General features: G+C 46.9%; 1 protein-coding gene across 4 annotated transcripts in view; it reads left to right on the top strand.

The window, feature by feature from the left end:
• Nucleotides 1–21,985, top strand: part of ACD (ACD shelterin complex subunit and telomerase recruitment factor) — a 501,602-nt gene that overhangs the window by 189,994 nt on the left and 289,623 nt on the right. For all 4 annotated transcript variants that reach the window (XM_069217682.1, XM_069217690.1, XM_069217698.1 and 1 more), the window contains exon 9: nucleotides 19,830–19,978. In XM_069217682.1, the coding sequence (XP_069073783.1) occupies nucleotides 19,830–19,978 (149 nt within the window). The remainder of the gene's footprint in view (nucleotides 1–19,829; nucleotides 19,979–21,985) is intronic.

The following is a 21,985-nucleotide window of genomic DNA, read 5'->3' on the forward strand; positions in this document are numbered from 1 at the left end:
AACTCTACCACAGGGAAAGCATATCCCAGCCCTGAAAGGGTTAAAGCTTTCCAAGCACTGTTCCCTATTTTTCAGTCCAGTCGTCAGGTGAGGGTCAGAAAGGTCATGCGCCTCCTCTGCATGATGGCCTCCTGCATTGCTTTAGTCCCACATGCCAGGTTACACATGCGCCCATTGCAGGTGTGCCTGGCAGCACAGTGGTCACGAGAAGAAGGGAGCATTTAGTGTTGATCTGGCGCCGTACTCATTTCTCTCTGCTGTTGTGGATGCCAACAATATGTTGCAAGGCATGCCCTTTTTGGCTCTATTACTGCAGATGACCATCACAACTCACTGCTCCCTCACTGGTTGGTGGCAGTGGGTGGTCAATCAAAGTTCACCTACTGATAAAATACATATCAGAAGTGGACAGCGACTTTGCAGACCTCCTCAGCAAGATGCAGCAACAAGTCCACAAGTGGGAACTCTACCCCAAGACTTGCTCCCATATTTGTGCAGTAGAGGGTTTCCTCACATAAACCTCGTTGCCACCGCCAACAACGCAAAATGGTAAAGCTTTGTCTCCAGGTTCTCAGACCCACAATCCATGGGCACTGCACTATGGATGAACTGGTCAGGAATATTTGCTTATGCTTTTCCACCCTCCCACTTCTTCTATTCGTGGTTTAGAGGCTTCTCCAAACATCCCTCACTCTCATCTTAGTATCCCTCACCTTGGCCAGGCAGCCCTTGTTCACCACTCTCCTCGACGTATCTCAAGTGCTCGGTGAAAAGCTGCCCAACCGACCGGAACTTCTCTTACAAAATGAGGGCACACACAGGCGTCCCAACCCCAAACAGCTCAATTTTGTGATTTGGTTCCTGAAGTCCTAGACTGTCGTAGACTTCCGAGACTGCTGGATTTTGCACTGCAGCACCATCGAATATGGGGAACTGAGTCTGATCCCACACTGTGTGACAGCTGCCGGCCTAACCCTTCCGGCTAGCTAGCAGCACCTCACCAATACCAAAGGTAGAAGTTATTTGTGGCTGCCTATTTCATGACACTCGGACTCCTCAGGGAAGTTGTGGTAGAATAGATCGTGCCCCATTCTCTAGATTTACGAGTCTCATTCATGCAAAGACAAACAGAAACAGGATCTTGGTTCAATAGGTTTTATTGAAGCAACTGCTTTCTACGTAGAGGCATGAATTGCGATTATGAGGATAATGAAACACAACACTGTTACAGCGATGACCAGGAAAGTGAAACACAAGAAGAGTCCCACCATATTGTCACAATAGTGTCCCTAATATCCCTACCTACATTACAAATTTTCTACATGAGAGCAATAGAAGTGGTAGCCCTAATCCACTCATCTAGTCCGGGGAAGCAAGCCCGATCCCCATACCTGTGTTAGAGGTAATGAAGAGGGTCTGTCAGTCTGCTGGAAGTCCTCCCACATAGACAAAGAGGAGGCGTGAGGTTTCAGCAGAAACTTCAACCACGTGCAGCATGAGATGGCATTCTGAGAACTGCCCAGACGTGATAATGCGTCTTGTCTGTGTAAGGAAGGCATTGCACTCTCTGAACTGGAAATACCCGGGAAACTATTCTGTAAAGCCTTTGAGTAAGCACAGGATGAAATGTTGTGCAGAGAAATGAATAACAATTCTGCATGGAAGGGCAACAATGGGCCTCAGATCCAAGCTAAAATAAATGTGCCTACAGACAAATGATAAAATTACCTCACATCACCCTCTCCATTGTTGGGTCAAGAGTGCCAAGGTCCATTAAAATATAACCTATAGCTAAAGTCACTACATCTGTAACAAATCTTATTAAAAGCAAGCTGAAATGTACATAAAAGGAAATCAAATGTCCATGTTGACAAGCAGGACTGACAACCAAGAGCATTCCAAATTTAAATGGACAATTTAGAAATTTGATAAAAAATATCTACCAAATTAAAGCCAAATGTCAGAAATAATCATGATCTTTCAAAAAACACCAGTGTCATCAATTGAAATTGAATTCACGAGAGACTCTACTTCGGCAGGTGACAAACTAATCACGTCGTTGACATGGAAAGTGAGACATCACTCATGTTCCATTGCCACAGCTCCAGCACCAGGAGCCACTTGATCCACTAAGTCTCAGTGTGTAAGTCTGGTAATGAGCCCTCATCAAGAACATTAACTGATCCATGTCCAAAGAAGGTACGCACTGCATAGCAAGACACACTTCCGGTGCATGTTCGAATAGACACCACAAACATTGAAGACGGGCTGCACAGGATTCAGAACCGATCTGAATGACAGAGACCAGTTAGACTCCAGTTCTTCCAGGAGTGGTGCTCCAAAATACTGCATCATGAATTCATGACATTTGGGCTGGTAGAAGTGTCATCAGTCCTCCTTGTTGAGACAGGACAGTCATTTCGAAAAAAAAAAATAGCAATAGCAAAATACCACCAATTAGTGTCAACGTTATGGGCAATCCCCCAAAGACATTTGAAAATATTGTGTATGTTTGAAGGTGTTATGCCAAATACATATTGGAAGGTGCTGATAAAACCGAAACGTATAGCCTTAAAAAATGTACAATCCCAGCAGTGGTAGACTCAGTGAAAATGCCACATATCAGTTCACCAGTTGGTATTTAAAAGGGACTGTAGCTCTGCGGGTGACTTCCCCACTTGGAGAGCATAGGTCTAGCACCACGTGTTTTTGAAACAAAAGAGCTTTCCATCTGCTCAGTTTGTCAAACTTTCATTTGAAGTAGCACTATGAGGCCATATTTCTGCTACTTTCATCTCTCGCATGGGGGGAAAGGCACGTTTCCGCAGCATGTTACTGCTTGGGAGACCGAAATTACGTAGGCAATTCTTGCTTGCACTCCACAACAGCAAGTAACCCCAATCGAGAGCACCTGGAACGCTGGATGGTCGCCATCAACAGCCAGACGGGAGACAAAGTACCGCCCACCATAGTTCACTGACACGATTTCCAGGTCGGAACCAACTCCATCAAAAGCCTGGCAGAAACAGAACACAGAAGACGAAAGACTCACCTACAGAGACACCGAGAAGCCCAACGCCACCATGGAACCAGAAATGCAAGTCTTCCCAATGCTCTTCTACGCCATGCTCCACCTGGAACACCAATGCCGATGAGTACAGTCGCCTAGCACATAAGGGAGGGAGGGAGGAAAAGGAGAATGACACACACGCACGACACACACCATTCACACACACACACACCATACACACAACCAGCTGCAGACCAAAAAAACCATGGTACACGGCATAATAATGCAAAGACAACAAGAAGGCAGTAATGAGAATGTATTGAATTGGAAGAGCCACCAAATGAACCTATTGGATAACAAAGAGATATCTACAAATGTCCACAAAGGGCCAATGCCCAGTCCAAAGTACAAAGGGCCCACATGGCCAGAGGGCACAGTCTACAAGGCCCAACTTGTTTCCTCACATCATCCGCACAGAACTCTGCAGGGGCATAATTTTGCAATTGGGCAGGCACCTCAGGGGGATGTGGGGTGGGGGCACCTCAGCCAAAGTGGGGAACTTGACCACTGGTTCCGGAGGGGGCTCCATGCCCATTTCTCTGTGCTGCGGAATGCAAGGTCACATTCTCTCAGGTCGGGGACTTGCCCACTGGTTCTGGAGGGGGCTCCATGTCCATTTCTCTGTGCTGGGAAGTGCAAGGTCCCAGTCTCTCAGTTGGGTGATTTGCCCACTGGTTCTGGAGTGGGCTCCTTGTACAGCAGTCCCAGGAGGGTGGTCTATATGCCCTCTGCTGGAGGTGAGGGCTGCACTGTCTCAGCAGGTGAAGGTGAGTCCTGGGCAGCCTCTGCTGGAGGTGAGGGCTGCACTGCGTCAGCAGGTGAAAGTGCCTTCTGGGCAGCCTCTGCTAGAGGTGAGGGCTGCACTGTCTCAGCAGGTGAAAGTGCAACCTCTGCAGGAGGAGTGGGCTGCACTGCCTCTGCTGGAGGTGAGGGCTCCGTAACCACTGGTGGTGGTGTCCCCCTGCCAGCCTCTGCTGGATTCGAGGGCTTCTTCCCCTTCATGGCAGGAGTAGAGGGATTCTTCCCCTTCATGGCAGGAGGTGCGGCTTCCTTCCCCTTCATGGCAGGAGTCAAGGGCCTCTTCCCTTTCATAGCATGAGTTGAGGGCTTCTTCCCCTTCATGGCAGGGGGTGTGGGATCCTTACCCTTCCTGGCTGGTGGTGTGGGATCCATCACTGTCTTGCCTCCACGACTAGGAGGTGCCTCCACTGTCCACGTGGACTGTTTGGCTGAGGGGCTGGGTCGTTCGGACCCTGCTCTTAGGGGCAGGACAGAGGGAGGAGGGAAGAGGTCAAGTTGGGCAAGGAAAAGCTTCTTAGGGACATTGGGGCGGGAAGAGGGAAGAGGGATGAGAGTGGAGGTTGAGAGGGTGGTTGTTGGAGGTGTATGTCTGCTGGACTTGGGTGCAGGTGCATGGGCAGTGTGCGTGTGTTGGGTGGATGGCTGTTGGGTGTCTGGTGTCTTTGGGGGGTACAGACAGGGTGGGATAGCACAGGGGACGCGTGCATGGATGTTGTGGAGGTTTCTGCTAGTGAGGTGTGTGTGCTGCTTGGTGTGGTGATGCTGGTGGTGGATGTTGATGCATGGCTGTTGATGCAGTGCTTGCAGGTGTGAGTGTGGACATGACTGTGAGGGAGGTGGAGGAGGGGGAGACAGTGGAGGTAGTGGATGTTGTTGTGTGTGCTACTGTCTGGTGTTTGTGTTAGTGCTTGTGGGCTGAAGTGTGGTGCCTGTGTTTGACTGTGCTACTCTTGTGTGATGTCCTGTGTACATGCTTGTCTGTATGTGTGCATGGGATGGGTTTGGGTTGAGGAGACTGGGACTGGCAAGTGGTAGTTGGAGGGGGGGACGGTAGGAACAGGGACAATGGCTGCCATCAGAGAGGAGGCCAGAGCCTGAATCGATCTCTGTTGGGCCGCCAATCCACCGTAGATGCCCTCTAGGATTGCATTGCATTGCTGCATCTGGGATGCCAGCCCCTGGATGGCATTCACAATGGTTGACTGCCCTACAGAGATGGATCTCAGGAGGTCAATAGCCTCCTCACTCAGGGCAGCAAGGATCACTGGGGCAGGGCCTGAGGTGCGTGGGGCGAAGGAGATGCCCACCCTCCTGGGTGAGCGGGCACGGACAACTCACTGAGGGGCTACTAGGAGGGTGGTGCTGGTACGGGGTGGTGGCTGTACCTGCAGCTGGTATGGTCACAGAGGTGTCCGCCACCACCAGGGATCTTCCATCGGAGGAGGTATCTGAGTCTGTGTTGTAACCTCCTGCCTCCGCCGTGGTGCTCCCCTCGCCCTCCGTCCCACTGGTTCCCTCGGCATCGGTGGACTCTGCCTCCTGGGTCCTGTGGGATAAAGCTCCCTCTGTTGCCGGTGCACCTACTCCTCCATCAGATGATGCTAATGCACACATGGGCAGGATGACAGAAGAAAAAAAGGGGAGAAAGAGAAAGGGAGCACTAGGTCAAATACTGCGCCAACACCACAAAAGGCATACACAGTATCATCACACACAGGGATCAGGATTTAGCACTATGCATTGCACTGCCAAACAATTGGCTATATGCCACAGCAAGATGAGGGCCAACCACCGCCAACTGCACCCCTCCTGGGACCCACTAAGCCCTGTCTGACATGGAATACAACCTAGCTAGGTTACCTTGTTTTCTCTTTCAACCATTACCCTGGAGCTGGATCACGCTGCAATGTCTGGCCTGGCATTAAGTGGCACCCACTAACTGACACCCGCCACCCGGATTCCATGCCACCTACAAATTATTGTTGTAACGGCCACTGTACTCATCCCCTTGTGGCTGCTGTGATGCCCTCAAGCGCCCATCCAGCTCTGGGTAGGCCACCGCCAGTATGCGGGCCATCGGGGGGGGTCAGGTTCCGATGGGCACCCCTTCCTTGTTGGGAGGCCACCCCCAGCTGGGCCTCCGCCGTCTTCCGTGCCCAGCATCTCAGGTCCTCCCACCGTTTCTGACACTGAGTGCTCTGCCTGCTATAGACCCCCAGCGTCCACACGTCATTGGCGATGGCACGCCATAATCCCTTCATTTGATGGGCGCTGACCTGCAGAGGTGATACAGACTGGAGGACACCATTACGCATACAATCCAGCCTGTCACACAAATGGCCACCAATCCCGTTTCCATCACCATTGGCACACACATCGCCCGGCGCACACCATGTACACCACCACATGACATCCCCCCCGATGACACAATGCTTCCACACACATCTCCATTCATCCTTTCCACATGCGTCGTGCCCAAGGTGTACTCACCTGTTGGTCTGGAGGCCCATACAGCAGTCCGTACTGGGGTAGGACTCCATCCACCAATCACTCTAGCTCCTCCGCAGTGAAGGCAGGGGCCCTTTCCCCGGTCACACGGGCCATGGTAGGTTCCAGACACAGGTCACAGCAGCACACGCAATGTAGGTGTTCTCCTGTTGAAGGTCAGGAAACAAGAGCGGAATCAGATAGAAAATGGCGGTCACGTCCGCTGCGGTGTTCACCGTCACTCCCGGCGCAGATCCTCATTGGCCACTGTACTCCATAGAGCCCCATATTATCCAATGAGTAATTGGAGGGAGGTGCAAGACCGCTCTCCGCCACGATGCCCAACGTCGGCGGAGTTACCTCACTTCCACCTGTCCCTACATACAGGGCAGGTGGTCGCCATTTCATGGTGTTGCACAATGATCAGATTAACCTTGACTGCGTCACTGCCTAGATTTGCACATACCTTGCCATTCCCACTGTCACATCACATAAATGCAGTATGTACACTGAGGTGGTGGTTCCATTGTTCAAATTGTGACAGCCTACTTACTCTTGTGTCCCTTAGATACCTACCGCTGTGGATGAATGGAAGGAGAAGACTTACCTCCGTGTACAGACCCCTTGTGGACCTGGCTACACTGGAGGACAGGCACATTATACTGACTTATAGACTAGACAGGGCCACAATCACAGAGCTGTGTGCCCATTTGGAGCCTGACCTGATATCAGCAATCCGTCATCCCACTGGGATCCCCCGTCTTGTGCAAGTGCTATCAGTGCTCCATTTCCTGGCAACTGGTTCCTTCCAAGTGACAGTGGGCTTGGCAGCAGGAATGTCACAGCCAATGTTTTCAATAGTGCTGGCAAGGGTTTTGTCTGCCCTGGTGAAACATGTCCAGCTACATTGCTTTCCCCCATGTGGAACATTTGGCCATTGTGAAGACAGGATTCTATGCAATGGGGTATATCCCCAATATTATTGGGGCGATTGACGGTACACATGTTGCGTCCCCCCCCCTCTACCCCCTGCCAGAATGAACAGGTGTTCAGGAATTGAAAGAGTTTCCACTCACTGAATGTGAAACTGGTGTTCCTGGCGGACCAGTACTTCTCCCTTGTCACTGGCACGTTTCATGGGTCGGTGCATGGCGCCTTCATCCTGAGGAATAGCAGTTTCCCAAATGTGATGGCCCAACTACAGAGGCACAGGGTGTGTCTAATAGGTGGGCCAGAGCCCCCACCCACTGTATGTCAGTGTATGCCTTCAGGTGTTATCCCCATAGGATTGGGTAAGGCTAAATGTTGTCCCTCAATACTTGCAAGTGACTCTGGCTACTCAAACCTATTGTGGCTCCTGACCCCTGTGAGGAATGCCAGGACAGGGGCTGAGGACCGTTATAATGAGGCACATGGGCGAACCAGAAGAATAGTCAAGCGGACCTAAGGCCTCCTGAAGGCCAGGTTCAGGTGCCTCCATCCGATAGGTGGATCCCTGTGCAACTCACCCGAGAAGGTCTGCCAGAACGTAGTGGCATGCTGCATGTTGCACAACCTGGCCCTCAGACGACATTTGCCTTTTCTGCAGGAGGAGGGGACTGGTTCTGTGACTGTTCCCACAAATGCACATTTTCAAAACATAAAACAGTGACACTCAAATTGTGTTCAAGAGTGTTTGTTGTAGTGCAAATATGCGACTGAAAAGTGGAATGAAATGGGGTGATGGTGGAGGAAAGTCCAGGGTATTGTTCCAGTTTGTTTGTAGCACAGGTCCAGTGTCCAAGGGGCCATAGGTAGGGGAGCAAAGGCAGTTCAAAGTGGACAAGGTGACTGGGTGGAACACAAGGGGGACAATAAGGAGAGTCTCATTTCCCGGCGGTGGTCTTGGTCTTGGCAAGTGTCTCTGGCTTCTGTCTGGTTCGCAGGGAATGTTTGCGGGGTGGTTCACCTTCTGAAGGGGGGGGTGGAGGTGATGGTGGCCTGTGGGTCCTGTGTCGGGGCCTCCTGTCCACTAGCTGTAGCGGATGTGGTGGGCTGGTCAATAGACTTGCTAGTGGTAGGGGCCCGCTGCTGTGCAGTCCATTCCCTCATGATGTTGGCCATGTCTGCCAGCACCCCTGCTATGGAGATCATGGTGGTGTTGAGGGCCTGCAAGTCCTCTCTGATCGCCTGATTGTGTTTCTCCTGCAGCCGCCTGTTCTCCTGCATGCTGTTCAGGATCTGGCCCATCGTGTCCTGGGATTGTTGGTAGGCCCTCAGGACATTAGTGAGTGCCTCCTGGAGATTCGTTTCCCTAGGCCTGTCCTCCCCGGGTGCATGGCGGTCCTCCCAGTGTCCCTGTTGCCCTGTGCCCCTGTCCCCTGAACGGTGTGCCCACTGACACTGACCCCAGGTCCCTGATTGTCTTGTGGGCGAGGTGTGGACTGGGGTCCTTGTAGAGGTGGGCACCTTGCTAATTGACATGTCCTGGGGACAGAGGTGTGGGGATGATGGGTGGGTGCTGTGGTGTTGGATACTTATGGGGGAGGCTCTCTAGTTGACTGTGTGTGGGCTGGGGTGACCGACTGACCAGTGATCCCTGATGGGCCAGGTTGTTGATCCAGGTCCTGAAGTTCATAGTTACTGTCATCACTGGGGGCATCTTCTGTTGGGGGACTGGATAGTCGTGGCACCTCCTCTCCGCTGACATTGGCTGGGGCACCTGTGGGGATGTAAGTGATGTATTATGCGTCATGCCTGTGACATATTGTACATCCCTATCTCCCCCTCTATCGTTGCCCTGCCACCTTTGAATGTGTATGTTGATGTATTGTGGGATTGTTAGTACCTCTATGCTGTGCATGCTTTGGTGATGGGTGTCCATGCAGGGCTGGGAGGGCTGTACATGCATTGGTATGGCACGCAGGGCTTGACATTGGGGTTAGTTATCTGCATTGGTGCAGTGTGTGGGATGGGATGGAGTGGAGTGAAGGGAGTGAGGGTGAGGGTGAGGGTATGAGATGGCATGCAGGAATGGGGGGTGATAAGTGGTAAATGTTGACTTACCAGTGTCCAGTCCTCCGTCTACTCCAGTGAGTCCCTCTGGATGCAGTAATGCCAAGACTTGCTCCTCCCATGCTGTGAGCTGAGGGGGAGGAGGTGGAGATCCACCGCCAGTCCTTTGTATGGCGAGCTGGTGCCTTGCTAGCACAGAACGCATCTTCCCCCGTAGGTTGTTCCGCCTCTTCCTGTTGTCGTCCCTTGTTCTTAGATGCTGTCCCACGGTGTTCACCCTGTCCACGATTCTCCGCCGTAGCTCCATCTTCCTTACAATGGATATCTGTCTGGTGGCAATTATTTGTATTCGTAAGGGGTTGTGGGTAATGTGTGTGTGTGTTTTGTTGTGGTGTGAGTGGGTGTGTGTGGTGTGTGTATGGGTGTCAGGTGTGTGTTGTTTGAATATTGGCCAATTTTGTGTAGATTAGTATTTGGGTGTCCATTCTGAGCGCGGCGGTGTGTACACCCTATGGTTTACCGCCATTGAATGTCCGCCGTGGTGATCCGTGCGTTATGATGTGGTGGGCGTTGTTTTGTTGGCTTAACGATATGGGTGTTGGTACTGCCACTTTAGCACTGACCTTTGGGCTGGGGGATTTGTGTATGTGGCTGTATTCTGTCAGTTTGATGTGTGTGTCACAATATGGCGAACGGATATATGCCACTGCGGTGGTATGTTGATGGCCGTCAGTGTGACGGTAAGCGGGATTTACCGCCAATGTCATAATGAGGGCCTAAGTTTGCAGCTGAAGAATTGCATGGTCCGTGCGGGGACAACTGTTTACAAATCATTGAATGGCTCAGAGTTGTCTTGCATTCGCTCCCGCTAAGACTTCTTTCATGCCATCGAAACATTTGTACATAAACGGTAACTCCCACACCTCATGGATGTAACTGTCTCCTAGGTTTTCAAATCTGCCAACAGGAATGTGCTTTAAACACCAAGTGAACTGAAGTGCTTAAATGGGTGATTAATAACCCTGGGTGTTAACCAAACCACAGATGGTATTTTCGCTACAATGAAAGGAAGCTTTTCTAACTTTTTGATGTTTAACATAATATATGTTGCTTTTTTCTGAAACATTATTTGTAGCTTCTGCGTCATATTAAAAGCAGAAAATAAGTTCCTGGAGCTGACGTGTTGCCAGGGTCTTCGACCACTTTTCAGTATCTGTAACGTCCAACCTAACTGCACAATGGACCTAAGCTGACTCTGTCCATGGTGTGAAAATGGGATATAATTTTGTATGATGCCAATTGCAGATGAAATTATATTGTTTACGGTGTAAATGCAGTTGGACAAAGTGTTCATACAATCATCTAAAAGTTATGTAGAGCTTTCTGGAGGTTTCCCTGATCTGTTTCCCTCAACCGGGTGGCGACTTCTTTTTGTGAAAGTTTCCAAATGTTGTTATCTATTGCATATAAGAAGTGCTTTGTACATGGTTTTCTAGGACCTAACAAGAAATCTTGTAAGTCTGTGTCTTCTGACAGTAGACAAAGCTGTTCTTTAACATCTGCTAGTTTGGAAGATTTCAACCATGGTTGACATAGTTTGCCCATGCTGTATGTGGTAATGATGTTGGAGTGTTGTTTTGAGATATAATGAGTGTCAGGTTTATTCATTCTAAAACCCCCTGTGGAGATTACAAAACGTGAATGACAACCATTTGTGTTCACTGGCCACAATAACCACCCGTTTGTACCTGAAAGTGTCAGGTTAAACTTCCATTTTGCACCCAGCTGTTGAGCTCTTCTTCAATGACATTTACATTTTTTTGCCATTTGTCAAATTTAGCAGGTGACGGTATACTTGGCGCATTCAACTCCTTAATCTTTGCCAAGCCTAAACACCTTGTTTATTGTACTGAATCATTTATATATATAATAATTTGCAACGGAATAAGACCTGCCCTAAACAAAGTTTCTCGTCCCTGTATTTGCCAATTTCGGGTTCCTCACAAACTCACAACCAAAATTAATTGCCTTCAGTAGCCAACTGGGAAACACAAGAATCAGAATGAATTAATTTAGTGTCAGTTAACAAGACATTTGCCGATTTCATAGGCGGCAGTTTAAAATAATAAGACTCAGCATTTCTGACATCATGCCCAGTAAAATATGCAAACCTTTCAACATATGTTTCAGAACTCACAACTGGTGAAGCTGGACAGTGTTCCAGCAGAACATTTCCCCATAGTTTGCTGTTTAGAAAACATCTTCACTTTCAAATACAGTATAGTATTCAAGCTCAGAAAGCATAGAATCAACTGTTTTCACATCCCAATCATCAGAAACAATCCCAGGTGTTAATACATCATTCATTAAAACTTTTAATATATATGGAATTTGAACCACTTACACCAGCCTGAATATATCAAATGGAACTTTGTCCCAAACAATCCTAACAGGAATTGGAATAGTTGAAATGTTTACTAGGGACAAGTCCCTTTGGAGCTTATGTGAGGATAGGTAAAGTTTCAAAACCTCATCCACTAGTTCGACAGCAGAGCGTTCAGGAAGATAGTGACCATGTATCAGCAGAAAGAAAACAATGACAAAACCAATCCAAAGAAGGAAGGCAAGCACAATTAACGGGACCCATAGATAGTTCCATGGATGAATCAGATAGTTATTTTTAAGTCAGTTGCTTTTCATACAGTGAAGTTGAAGATGCTGAAAAATGTTAAAAAGAGTTGTTGATGTCAGCCCAATATCCAGAAGCCGTTCATGCAAAGACTGGAACCAACATCGGAGGAGAACTGGCAGATGTATTGTGTGGTGGTTCGTAGTAAGCCATTTTATCCGTTTGTGTAGAACTAGAGAAAAAAACTCAGAACTTTTTACATCTCTTGTGGATGATGTTGAGATAGGTACTAAGAAAAGTTCATTTTCCACCCCACCAACTCCAAACTCAGGGAAGTCTCACCACTGTTGGTTACATTTTAAAGAGACACATCCTGACTGGTGGTGAAAGGGGTTCGGTAAGTGCCTAAGAGTCCTTGTGGTCTACTGTGCAGGACTGGCCACATGGTGTCAATGGACACAAAACTGTTTTCTATAGAACCAGGCAGCGGTGGTAGAATGACAGTTCTGTAACCGTGTATTCCCAGGACTGGAACCGGTGCTTGTTATGCAGGACCATATTTCTTTTTTACAGCAATCTTTTCATGCACTAGCTCTCCAACTTTTGGAATCCAGCCAGTTGATTTTGGTGGTAAATCCCTCATTCCCAAGGTGGTGGCACATGCAGATAAGTTTTCATCACTGAACTGTTGTAATTCCTGCAAGACAGTGACACGTTTATTTATGTCAAAAGGTGTGTCTGCCAGCACTGCGCCAGGGCCAGCAAGATCTGGGACATACATAGGTATGCCAAACAGGACCTCATATGAGGTGTGCCCTCCCAAAGATCATCTGGGCAGATTATTGAGTTCTGTCTGGGCTCCATACAGGTGGCTAAGCCAACTACAACCTGTTTCTAGTACCTATGCTGTTAAGAATTGCTCTAAGTCTCATTTTTTCCGCTCCACCACCACGTTTCCCTCAGGATGATACAGAGATTAGAAATGGAGATGGACACCCATTGTGGCCATGATGTCCCTGACTACCCCGGAGGCAAAGGCAGGTCCCTGGTCCAAATGGAATGCTGCAACTGCATATGTCCCAATAAAGACTCACAAATCTTTAATAATAGTTCAGTTGTCAGCTGATTTTTGTGGCCGTACCCATAGAAATCTGGTGCTAGAATCAACAGTGACTAAGTTGTATTTGTACGTACCATCAGGTGCGAGGGGACCACAGCAGTCCAGGTACACATATTTTAGTGGTTTGTTGGAAATTAGGAGGGGTGTCCGCGGTGGCATTTCGTGGTGGACTCTCTTATTTGTTGCCAGATATCACAACAACAGACATACTGTCTGGCCAGTTTGTCAAGACCTGACCAATAGCATTTCTGAAATAATGAAATTGTAGCTGCCACACCTGCATGGGCGGAAGCAACTCCTTCATGCGCTGCTTTTCCTAGAGCTAATCTCTGGTCTTGGTTGGGGATCACACAATCACCCATCCCTGGTATTGTCACAAATGCAATATTTTGGTCACTTAGCTGGTAGGAATATTTGGCGGGGTACACTTCAGGAAGGGCTTGTTGTCAGCCGAAACTTTCCCAGCAGCCAGTGTTTCATTATCCAACCTCGCCCTAGAATAAGTAACTTCAGCAACAGAAGCTGAGGCGACTGCTGACTTGGATGCCTCATCAGCCAGTGTGTTCCTGGTAACGTGCATTCCTACACGTTGATGGCCCATTGTATGTACTACATGGGTATTTGGTAGCGTCTCCTTTAGATCTGCTATCTTCCCTCACAGGAGTCCGTGTTTCATGGTGTTCCCTTTTAAACCTATGAACCCATTCTAGTGCCAGTAATGCAGGTATTCATTGAAGGACTGGATACAGTAATACAAATCACACGCAGTGAGTGTTAAAAGTTCAGGATCTGCATGTTCCAGTGCCAATATTAGAGCCTTAAGCTCTGCCAATTGTGCCGTGCAGTCCTCTGGGGTCTGCGTGTATGTGTTCTGAGGGTAGAATTTGCCATCCCTCATGCATCCGCTCAGAGCTGCACAAGCAGCGGAATATTGTTGTTTGGTGCCTGCTGCTGGTTGCACTGAACCATCAGTGTAGATGATCATTTAGAATTGATCAGTAGGCAAAATGTTTGTCGGTGTTGAGTATTCAAGTTCATATTGAAGGAATTCTTCGGTCTGTAGTTTTGGATCAAAAACATAATCGACATCAGTGGCTGTCAGAGATGTTGCCCATTGAATCCATTGAGAATGTAATGTTTTTACATTTGGAACGCTGGCTTTTGTGACAGCCTCTGAGGCTGGGATTGGGGTCACAAAAACAATCTGTTTCCCCTGGGCCAGAGGTCTCTTTTATGACAACCGTCTGAACAGCAGTCAGAATTTTTTCAGTGGGAGGTAAGCGTTGTTCAGCCATGGAATATAAATGTGATTTATGTACTATGGGAACGGTATCACCTTCATTGGATGTTGCATAGGGGAATCAGATGGCACCATCTGTTACTCTGATGACAAAGTTTGTTTTGTTATCATATGTGTGTAAATGTTTTGCTTCAAGCATGTCCTTCAGTAATTCTCTGAGAATCCGTGTGTGTTCAACTGCCCAATATTTACCTGAAAAGTCTGGACGTATCAAATCATAAAGGCGGTCATTCTGACCGCGGCGGTCGGCGGTCGCCGCCTGCCAAGCGGTTCCCGCCGAAAGACCGCTCCGCGGTCAAAAGACCGCAGCGGCCATTCCGGCTTTCCCGCTGGGCCGGCGGGCGACCGCCAGAAGACCGCCAGCCGGCCCAGCGGGAAAGCCCCTTCAACAATGAAGCCGGCTCGGAATGGAGCCGGCGGAGTTGAAGGGGTGCGACGGGTGCAGTGGCACCCGTCGCGATTTTCACTGTCTGCACAGCAGACAGTGAAAATCTTTGTGGGGCCCTGTTGTGGGGCACTGGCATGGGCAGTGCAGGGGCCCCATGGCACCCGTTCCCGCCATCCTGGTTCTGGCTGTGGACACCGCCAGAAACAGGCTGGCGGGAAGGCGCTCGGAATCCCCATGGCGGTGCTGCAAGCAGCGCCGCCATGGCGGATTCCCTGGGCCAGCGGGAAACCGCCGGCTCCCCTTTTCTGACCGCGGCTTTACCGCCGCGGTCAGAATCACCCAGGAAGCACCGCCAGCCTGTTGGCGGTGCTTCCGCCGCACTCCGCCATGGCGGTCATGGACCGCCAAGGTCAGAATGACCCCCAAAGTGTTTTTATGCGTTGTGCATAATCTGGAATGTAAGCTCTGCCAAAAAAAAAGTCCAATAATGATTGTAGCTTTTTGATGGCTGTAATTGCAGACACTTTTCTAGCAAGTGAGGCACCAGGCTCTTTCTTTCATCTGATAACTCGTATCCTCAAAAAAACAGGGCACTGAGAAAGGAAATTTTTGTTTTCTTGAAATTGAACTTGTAGCCTATTTTAGCAATACCCACCATAATGCGGTCCACCCATCTTAGGTGTATGACCAGGTTGTCATCTGTCAGGTAAATCTACATAGGACAACGCCTCAAGGTCAATGTCATGCCATATGGATGTTACAGATGCTGAGAACAGTTCAGGGCTGTTATTATGCCCTTGTGGAAGTCAACAAAATTTCCTTTGCAAGTCTAATGCGCTGAAGGCGATCAAATCCCTGCTTTCAGGCGCTATATTTTGGCAGAAAACAAGTTCTGAATATCCAAGGTTGTTTTGTATTTTTTGCGCACTAAATTGTTGTTAAGTGCTGTGCTCTGTGCATTTTGTATAGCAAATGTGCATCTGTGACTATTTGAGTATTTGTAATCTAAGACTATTCTATATAAATGGTCCAGCTTAGCTATGGGGAACAAAGGGTTGTTTATTGGTGATGGGCAGAGTTCTGTTATACCCTGGTAGTTGTATGAGTATTTCTCTCACTGGTGCTTTAGCTTCATGTTTAATAAGGTATTGTGGTGGTGGTGGTAATGGTGTCGATCTTAACAGTATTATGTGATAGGAGGAGTCTTTATCCCACTCTACATGGTTGCGATTCAGCACCGGGGCTTGTGCCAATGCCCATCTACTGCATAAACCTGTCTTAATTCTTCAGGAACAAGGACCGAGAAAGAGGGCTCAATGGCATCTTCTCTTAGTGGGAGATTACGAACAAATTCTAGGGGCCAGTTGTTTTCTGCCAATAGGATGTCATAACACAATGATAATGTTTCCCAGAATATAACCTTAATTTTGTGCTCTATGTTTTCCTCAAGTAGTATATTGCCTTTGTAGACCCTATCTGGGGGGGAGACGCGCATGTCTTCAGTTTCGACTTATAAAAAGTCATTAGTTACTGTCATATTCAGAAGCCCTTGAAGATTCTGGCAAACTATTGTGACCACTGCCGCGCTGTCTGGTAGAGTCAGTGCCCATGACCTGTTCTTTAGTAGGGCTCTCATTATGTGAGGCATTTCTGGTAGGAATTCCTGCTACCTTTTTTTTTATTTAAACTGTGCTTTTTCTTGGGGATATTTTTCTTCCTCTTTTATGGAAGGTTAAGATGTTTGTAATGAATCTTTTCTTGGTTTCACATACTCGCTTTGTTTGGAACGCCCTCCTCTCTCACTCTGTTTGTCTGTTGAGCCCTGAAAGGAATGAGATTGGCGTGTATCAATATATTGATATCTATGAAGAGTTTTTAAACTATCTCTATTTCTTAAGTTGTATCGTTTCTCTGAGGTCTCCAATAACGAAGATTCTCCTCTTTGTTTTACATTATCCCAAATTTTTTTTTCATCCTACTGTTTTAGAACCCTCGGCTGCTTGCTTTGTAGAGTGTTTGTTTGATTTACCTTGTAATTGTGGCTTACCTGTTGAAGTACTTCTGCTACAGGCATTGCACCTGCATTATGGTGTAGTGTATGGGTGGCTGATTCTGGCCATGTAGGTCTATCATTGCTTAAAGAACCTAATCTAACATTCTGTAGAACCTGGGGTAGTGCACCATCATGCCAGTTTTGGTGTTCTTGATAAGATAGATGTAGTTCTAAATAAACATATGGTCTATGTTGTGCGGGTGCATTTGCTGGAGTATAGTGATGAAATATGTGTGTGTTCCCATCTGCTGCTGGAAAAGTGACCCAAGAGTAAAAAATCTCTGTTTTGTATGCGTTGTGAGCCTCAACAAGAAATGTAACCGCTCCTCCCACATCTGTGAGACCATTATTGAAAAAAAGTGTTGTGAAAGGGAGTTTTATGTTCGCTGCAATTACTACCCTATTTTGTTTTGCCATTTAAAAAAAAATGTAATTCAACAGTTCAGAGATAGACACACCAATTGGGGATTTCCTTTTAAAGATTCAAGCTTGAACAACCTAGAGAGTCAAATAGGTACTACCTATCTAGCTGAGGAGGATATTCCCTAATACTATGGACATCTCTGTATAAGGTCATTAAGGTGCCTTTTGCATGAAATGAGAGAGAGATACTTGGGAGGTTTGTGAAGGCAGTGCCTAACCAATGTTGGCAGTGCCATGTGATAAACTCCCGTTGTGGTAACAAAACTGCTGGATTTGGGGCAGCAGCACCCCTGAATATGGGGGACTGAGTCTGACCCCACACTGCGTGACAACTGTCGGCCTAACCCTTCAATCTAGCTAGCAGCACTTCACCAATACCAAAGGTTGAAGTGATTTGTGGCAGCCTATCGCATGACACTCAGATTCTTCAGGGAAGTTGTGGTAGAACATATTGTACCCCTTTGTCTCAGATATACAAGTCTCATACATGCAGAGACAAACAGAAGCAGGATGTTAGTTCAGTAGGTTTTAGTGAAGCAACTGTGTTTTACGTAAAAAGGCATCAATTGCGATTATGAGGATAATGAAACACAACACTTACAGCGGTGACCAGGAAAGTGAAACACAGGAAGACTACCACCATATTGTTCCAGTAGTGTCCCTAATATCCCTTTCTACACTACTGAGTTTCTACATGAGAGCAATAGCAGTGGTAGCCTTAATCCACCCATCTAGTCCCGGGAAGGAAGACCAATCAATGTACCTGTGTTAGTCTGCTGTCAGTCAGTCCAATGTAGACAAAGCATGAGGTTTCAGCAGAAACTGCAACGACGTGCAGCATGAAATGGCTAGCTGGCTGGAATATCCCCTCTGCCTTATTTTCGGGCAGTTTCTTATTTTATTTTTGTTGTTCCGAGAACTGCCCAGACATGATAATGCGTCTTGTTTGTGTATGGTAGACATTGCACTCTCTGGACTGGCAATACTTAATAAACTATTGTGTATAACCTTGGAATGAGCGCAGGGTGAAATGTTATGCAGAGAAATTAGTAACAATTCTGCATGGAAAGGCAACTGATTAAGCCTTGCTAAAAAATGAGTGAATAGAATGGCAAGTGACTTGGTGAGAGGGCACAAGCCTCAGACTCAAGCTAAAATACATTTGCCTGCATAAAAACTAAAATAACCTCACAAAAAGACTTTGGGTAACTTAATCTGCCTTCAGAGTGTATGTCCATCCTTAAACAGGAGTGCAGGCCTGCAACCAGAGCATGTTATGCAGCCAAATGGAAAAGGTTTGTGACTACTGTCTTCCTGGACAAAGCAGAGGTCCAACACATTGCCTATTATCTGCTTCACTTGCAGAAGTCAGGCCTTGCTTACACTTCCTACAGTCTTCACTTTAATGCTGTTTCACTACTCAGAGATGTTGTTTGAAGGTGCTACACAGTGTACCTCTGCCACAAATGCAGTATGTCAATTTTGCATTGTTAACATGGACACACACATTTCTTAAACATGTCTGTAGTTCAGAAGGGGCTACTGAAGTCTGGTTTTAATTATGTACATTTGTGATCTTATGTTTAGTATTCAGCCGTATGTGAATTAAAATACTTTTTCAATGTAAAGACACTGACTGAATTGGTAGACTTATTGAGTATTATTATGTTCACTGTTGAGTTCATGGTTTTTTGATGACACCACTTTCCTGAGGGAAGCCTTGGACTGATCTGTTGTGCTATTCTGACAAAAAAGTAGATGGGTGCCCTTTTTGCTCGGTTTTGGTCCAGTGGTTAGGTGGCTCCAAGGCACAAGAGGTAAAAGAATCAGATTATCACAGTTGGAGTATGTGTAGCCCCTTTATGCCCTGTGACTATTGGAAAAAGAAATGAAATTATAGTGGGGTAAGCAGAGCTGTAGCACCCTGATGTTCACAGCTAATGAAGGTGGCTTTAACAAATTGCTTTCCCGTATTTTGGAAAATGTGTGGCTTGATAGGAGTGGACCCTGAACCCATATTGGCTGGAAGACCCTGAGCTCTCTCCTCCAAATGTTTTTGTGTTCCTACTAGTGAACACATCCAGGGGATCTCAGGAGTGGCCTCTGTGTTTCTGTGGGTTATGTCACTCAACGAAGGTGCAGAAATAGTGGACACCAGGATCCCCAGAGAAGCTGCTGCTGTGTTTGGAAGACAGTGCAGCTCCCTGTGGTGTGAAGTGAAAAGCAAGTGTGGGGAGAGAAGTGGAACTGTCCCTGACCCTCAGTTTTCTACCCTCAATTATTTTCTTGCTCAGTCCCACACATTTGCTAATTTGGCCTCTCCTGTGGCTCTTGGACTACTCTGCCCCCACAATTGTATGACTGCTACGTATGGCACTTCCTGTGACTCCATTCTCTCACCATTGCCATGGGATCTGCCTCGGACATCTCTCCACTAAAGGCACTTTAAGCACACAATCTTCCCTCTCCCAATACTCTGTATGCTATCTGCTTTGGGCTGTGTTTTTATGTGTTCTCACACTTTTGTGATGTGTTTCCTAATTATAATACTTTAATTTTGCTAGGTGATTGTCTTACTCAACTGCTGAATGTTGCAAATGAAGAAAAACTCAGTGATTTGAAGAACACTGCTTACAGCTGTCTAAATTTAAGAGGATCGAGTCCTTCCATACATCCGGCAACTACTGAATGGCAAAATAGGAAAAGAAGTAAGGTGAGTTGAAGAAAGCAATTTTGACATCATAAGATGTTCATTGACTATTGTAGTCATACATTAAGGATCATCACAGGTAAAAATTCAATTAGTGATTTCCCATTAGGAATGTATCAAATGAGACGATTACTTGAGGAACATTTTCCTAGGAATACCTAAATACAAAAATAACGTTTTCTATTTTCAGATTGTGTACACCTTCCTCTTGTTAATACTTTTAAGATGGTAGTGCTGTAGCCACACCACCGAAGTACTACAGACACATAGTTCTGCCTTCCACCCACTTTAGCACATTTCTTTGGGGGCACTGCAAGGTAAGTTAGCTGTTGATCCAAAAAATACAGTTGACATAAAGTGGGTGGAGTTCCTTAGTGAACCTTTACTAGCATTACATGCTAAGCTTTATGAAAAGACTCTTGATCCACTGACTGAGATCAAAGCATTCCTGTTCTTTAGGTGCATATGATCTTGTTATGACAGTTCCAGTTACAGAAGCACTTTGGATGATCTGAGTCAGTGAAGTGCAATATCATCATCACTACCCTGGTTATTCCACATTAGGAACTTCCTTACCCGAGAGTACATCACTTTTGGGATTCCTTCTGGGACTCTAACTAGACATCATTGTCTTGCTCTTTAACTTGTTTGAGAGTAGATCTGAGAATTTTGAGCTCGCATTATGATCAGAACTATTACAAAATGTTGTGCAATTTGTTTAGATACTATTTCCTTGAATCCTTCCTATTTTCTCTCAACCTTGCATGCTCACCTATTCTCTGGTGCAAATTTGAGTTTGAATTTTTTGCATTGGTTTATTGCTCAGTATTTTGGAATTCAATTAAGGCCCTCATTGCAAGTTATTTTGTTACCATGTGGTGAATTTGCACATGTTAATATGAATACTGTAGCTTAAATCCAGGCCTGGGAGATGCAATTGCACACTTGTTCCGGGTCCTTGTTATTGATTTTACTAGGTGCAGAATCTCACCCAGTAAAATCACAAGCAAATTTTCAACTCCCACATTTACCATGCGTGTTAAAATGGCATACAGATTTACCCCGTATTCCAAGTATGGAAAATCACATTTTAGACAGGAACTGCATCGTTTATGTGAGGCTAGCACGTGAAATGTTGGTGATTTGAAAGGGTAAAACACACTTTCTGCATCATAGAGTGGTTAAAACAATTGGCAGCCGTTCTCTCTTCGTTCTTCCAGGGAAAGTGTAAACTTCTAATTAATAGCCATGGTCTTACCTGACATTTTGTTCAAAATATTTACAGAAACCTTGCACCATGGCTTTAGAAATAAATAATGTAGAAAAGTGTCACTATGGGCATAGTTACCCCCCACTTAATGCCTGATATTGATGCCAGCTCTGATTGATGGTGTGCTGGGATCCTTCTAACCAGGACCCAGCCCCAGTGTTCTTTCCCAAAATCTGTACCTTTGTTTCCATTATTGATATACCCATGGCACACAGATAAGTCCCTTCGAAAAGGTGCCAATGGTGCCAAGGGCCCCTTGTCAAGGGAAGGTCCCCAGGGTCTGCAGCATGTATTATACCACCCTGGGGGACCCCTTGCCAAGCCCTTGCACACTGCCATTGCATCTTGTGTGTGCTAGTGGGGAGAAAAAGACAACATCGACATTCCATGCCCACAATCCACTGCCTGTGGAATAGGTAAGTCACCCCTGTAACAGGCCTTACAACCCTAAGGCAGGGTGCACTGTACCACAGGTGAGGGCATAGCTGCATGAGCAATATGCCCCTTCAGTGTCTAAGTCCATTCTTAGACATTGTAAGTGCAGTTTAGCCATATTGAGTATATGGTCTGGGAGTTTGGTATCAAACTTCTCAGCACAAAAAACCCACACTGATGCCTGTGTAGGATTTATTGAAAAATGCACCCAGATGGCATCTTAGAGATGTCCCCTGTATGTTAGCCAAACTAGTAATGCAGGACTGATCGGTCTGTGCCAGCGTGCCACTTTGAGACAAGTGTCT

Source organism: Pleurodeles waltl, chromosome 2_1 (assembly GCF_031143425.1).
Source record: "Pleurodeles waltl isolate 20211129_DDA chromosome 2_1, aPleWal1.hap1.20221129, whole genome shotgun sequence".
In the NCBI taxonomy this organism is placed as follows: Eukaryota; Metazoa; Chordata; class Amphibia; order Caudata; family Salamandridae; genus Pleurodeles; species Pleurodeles waltl.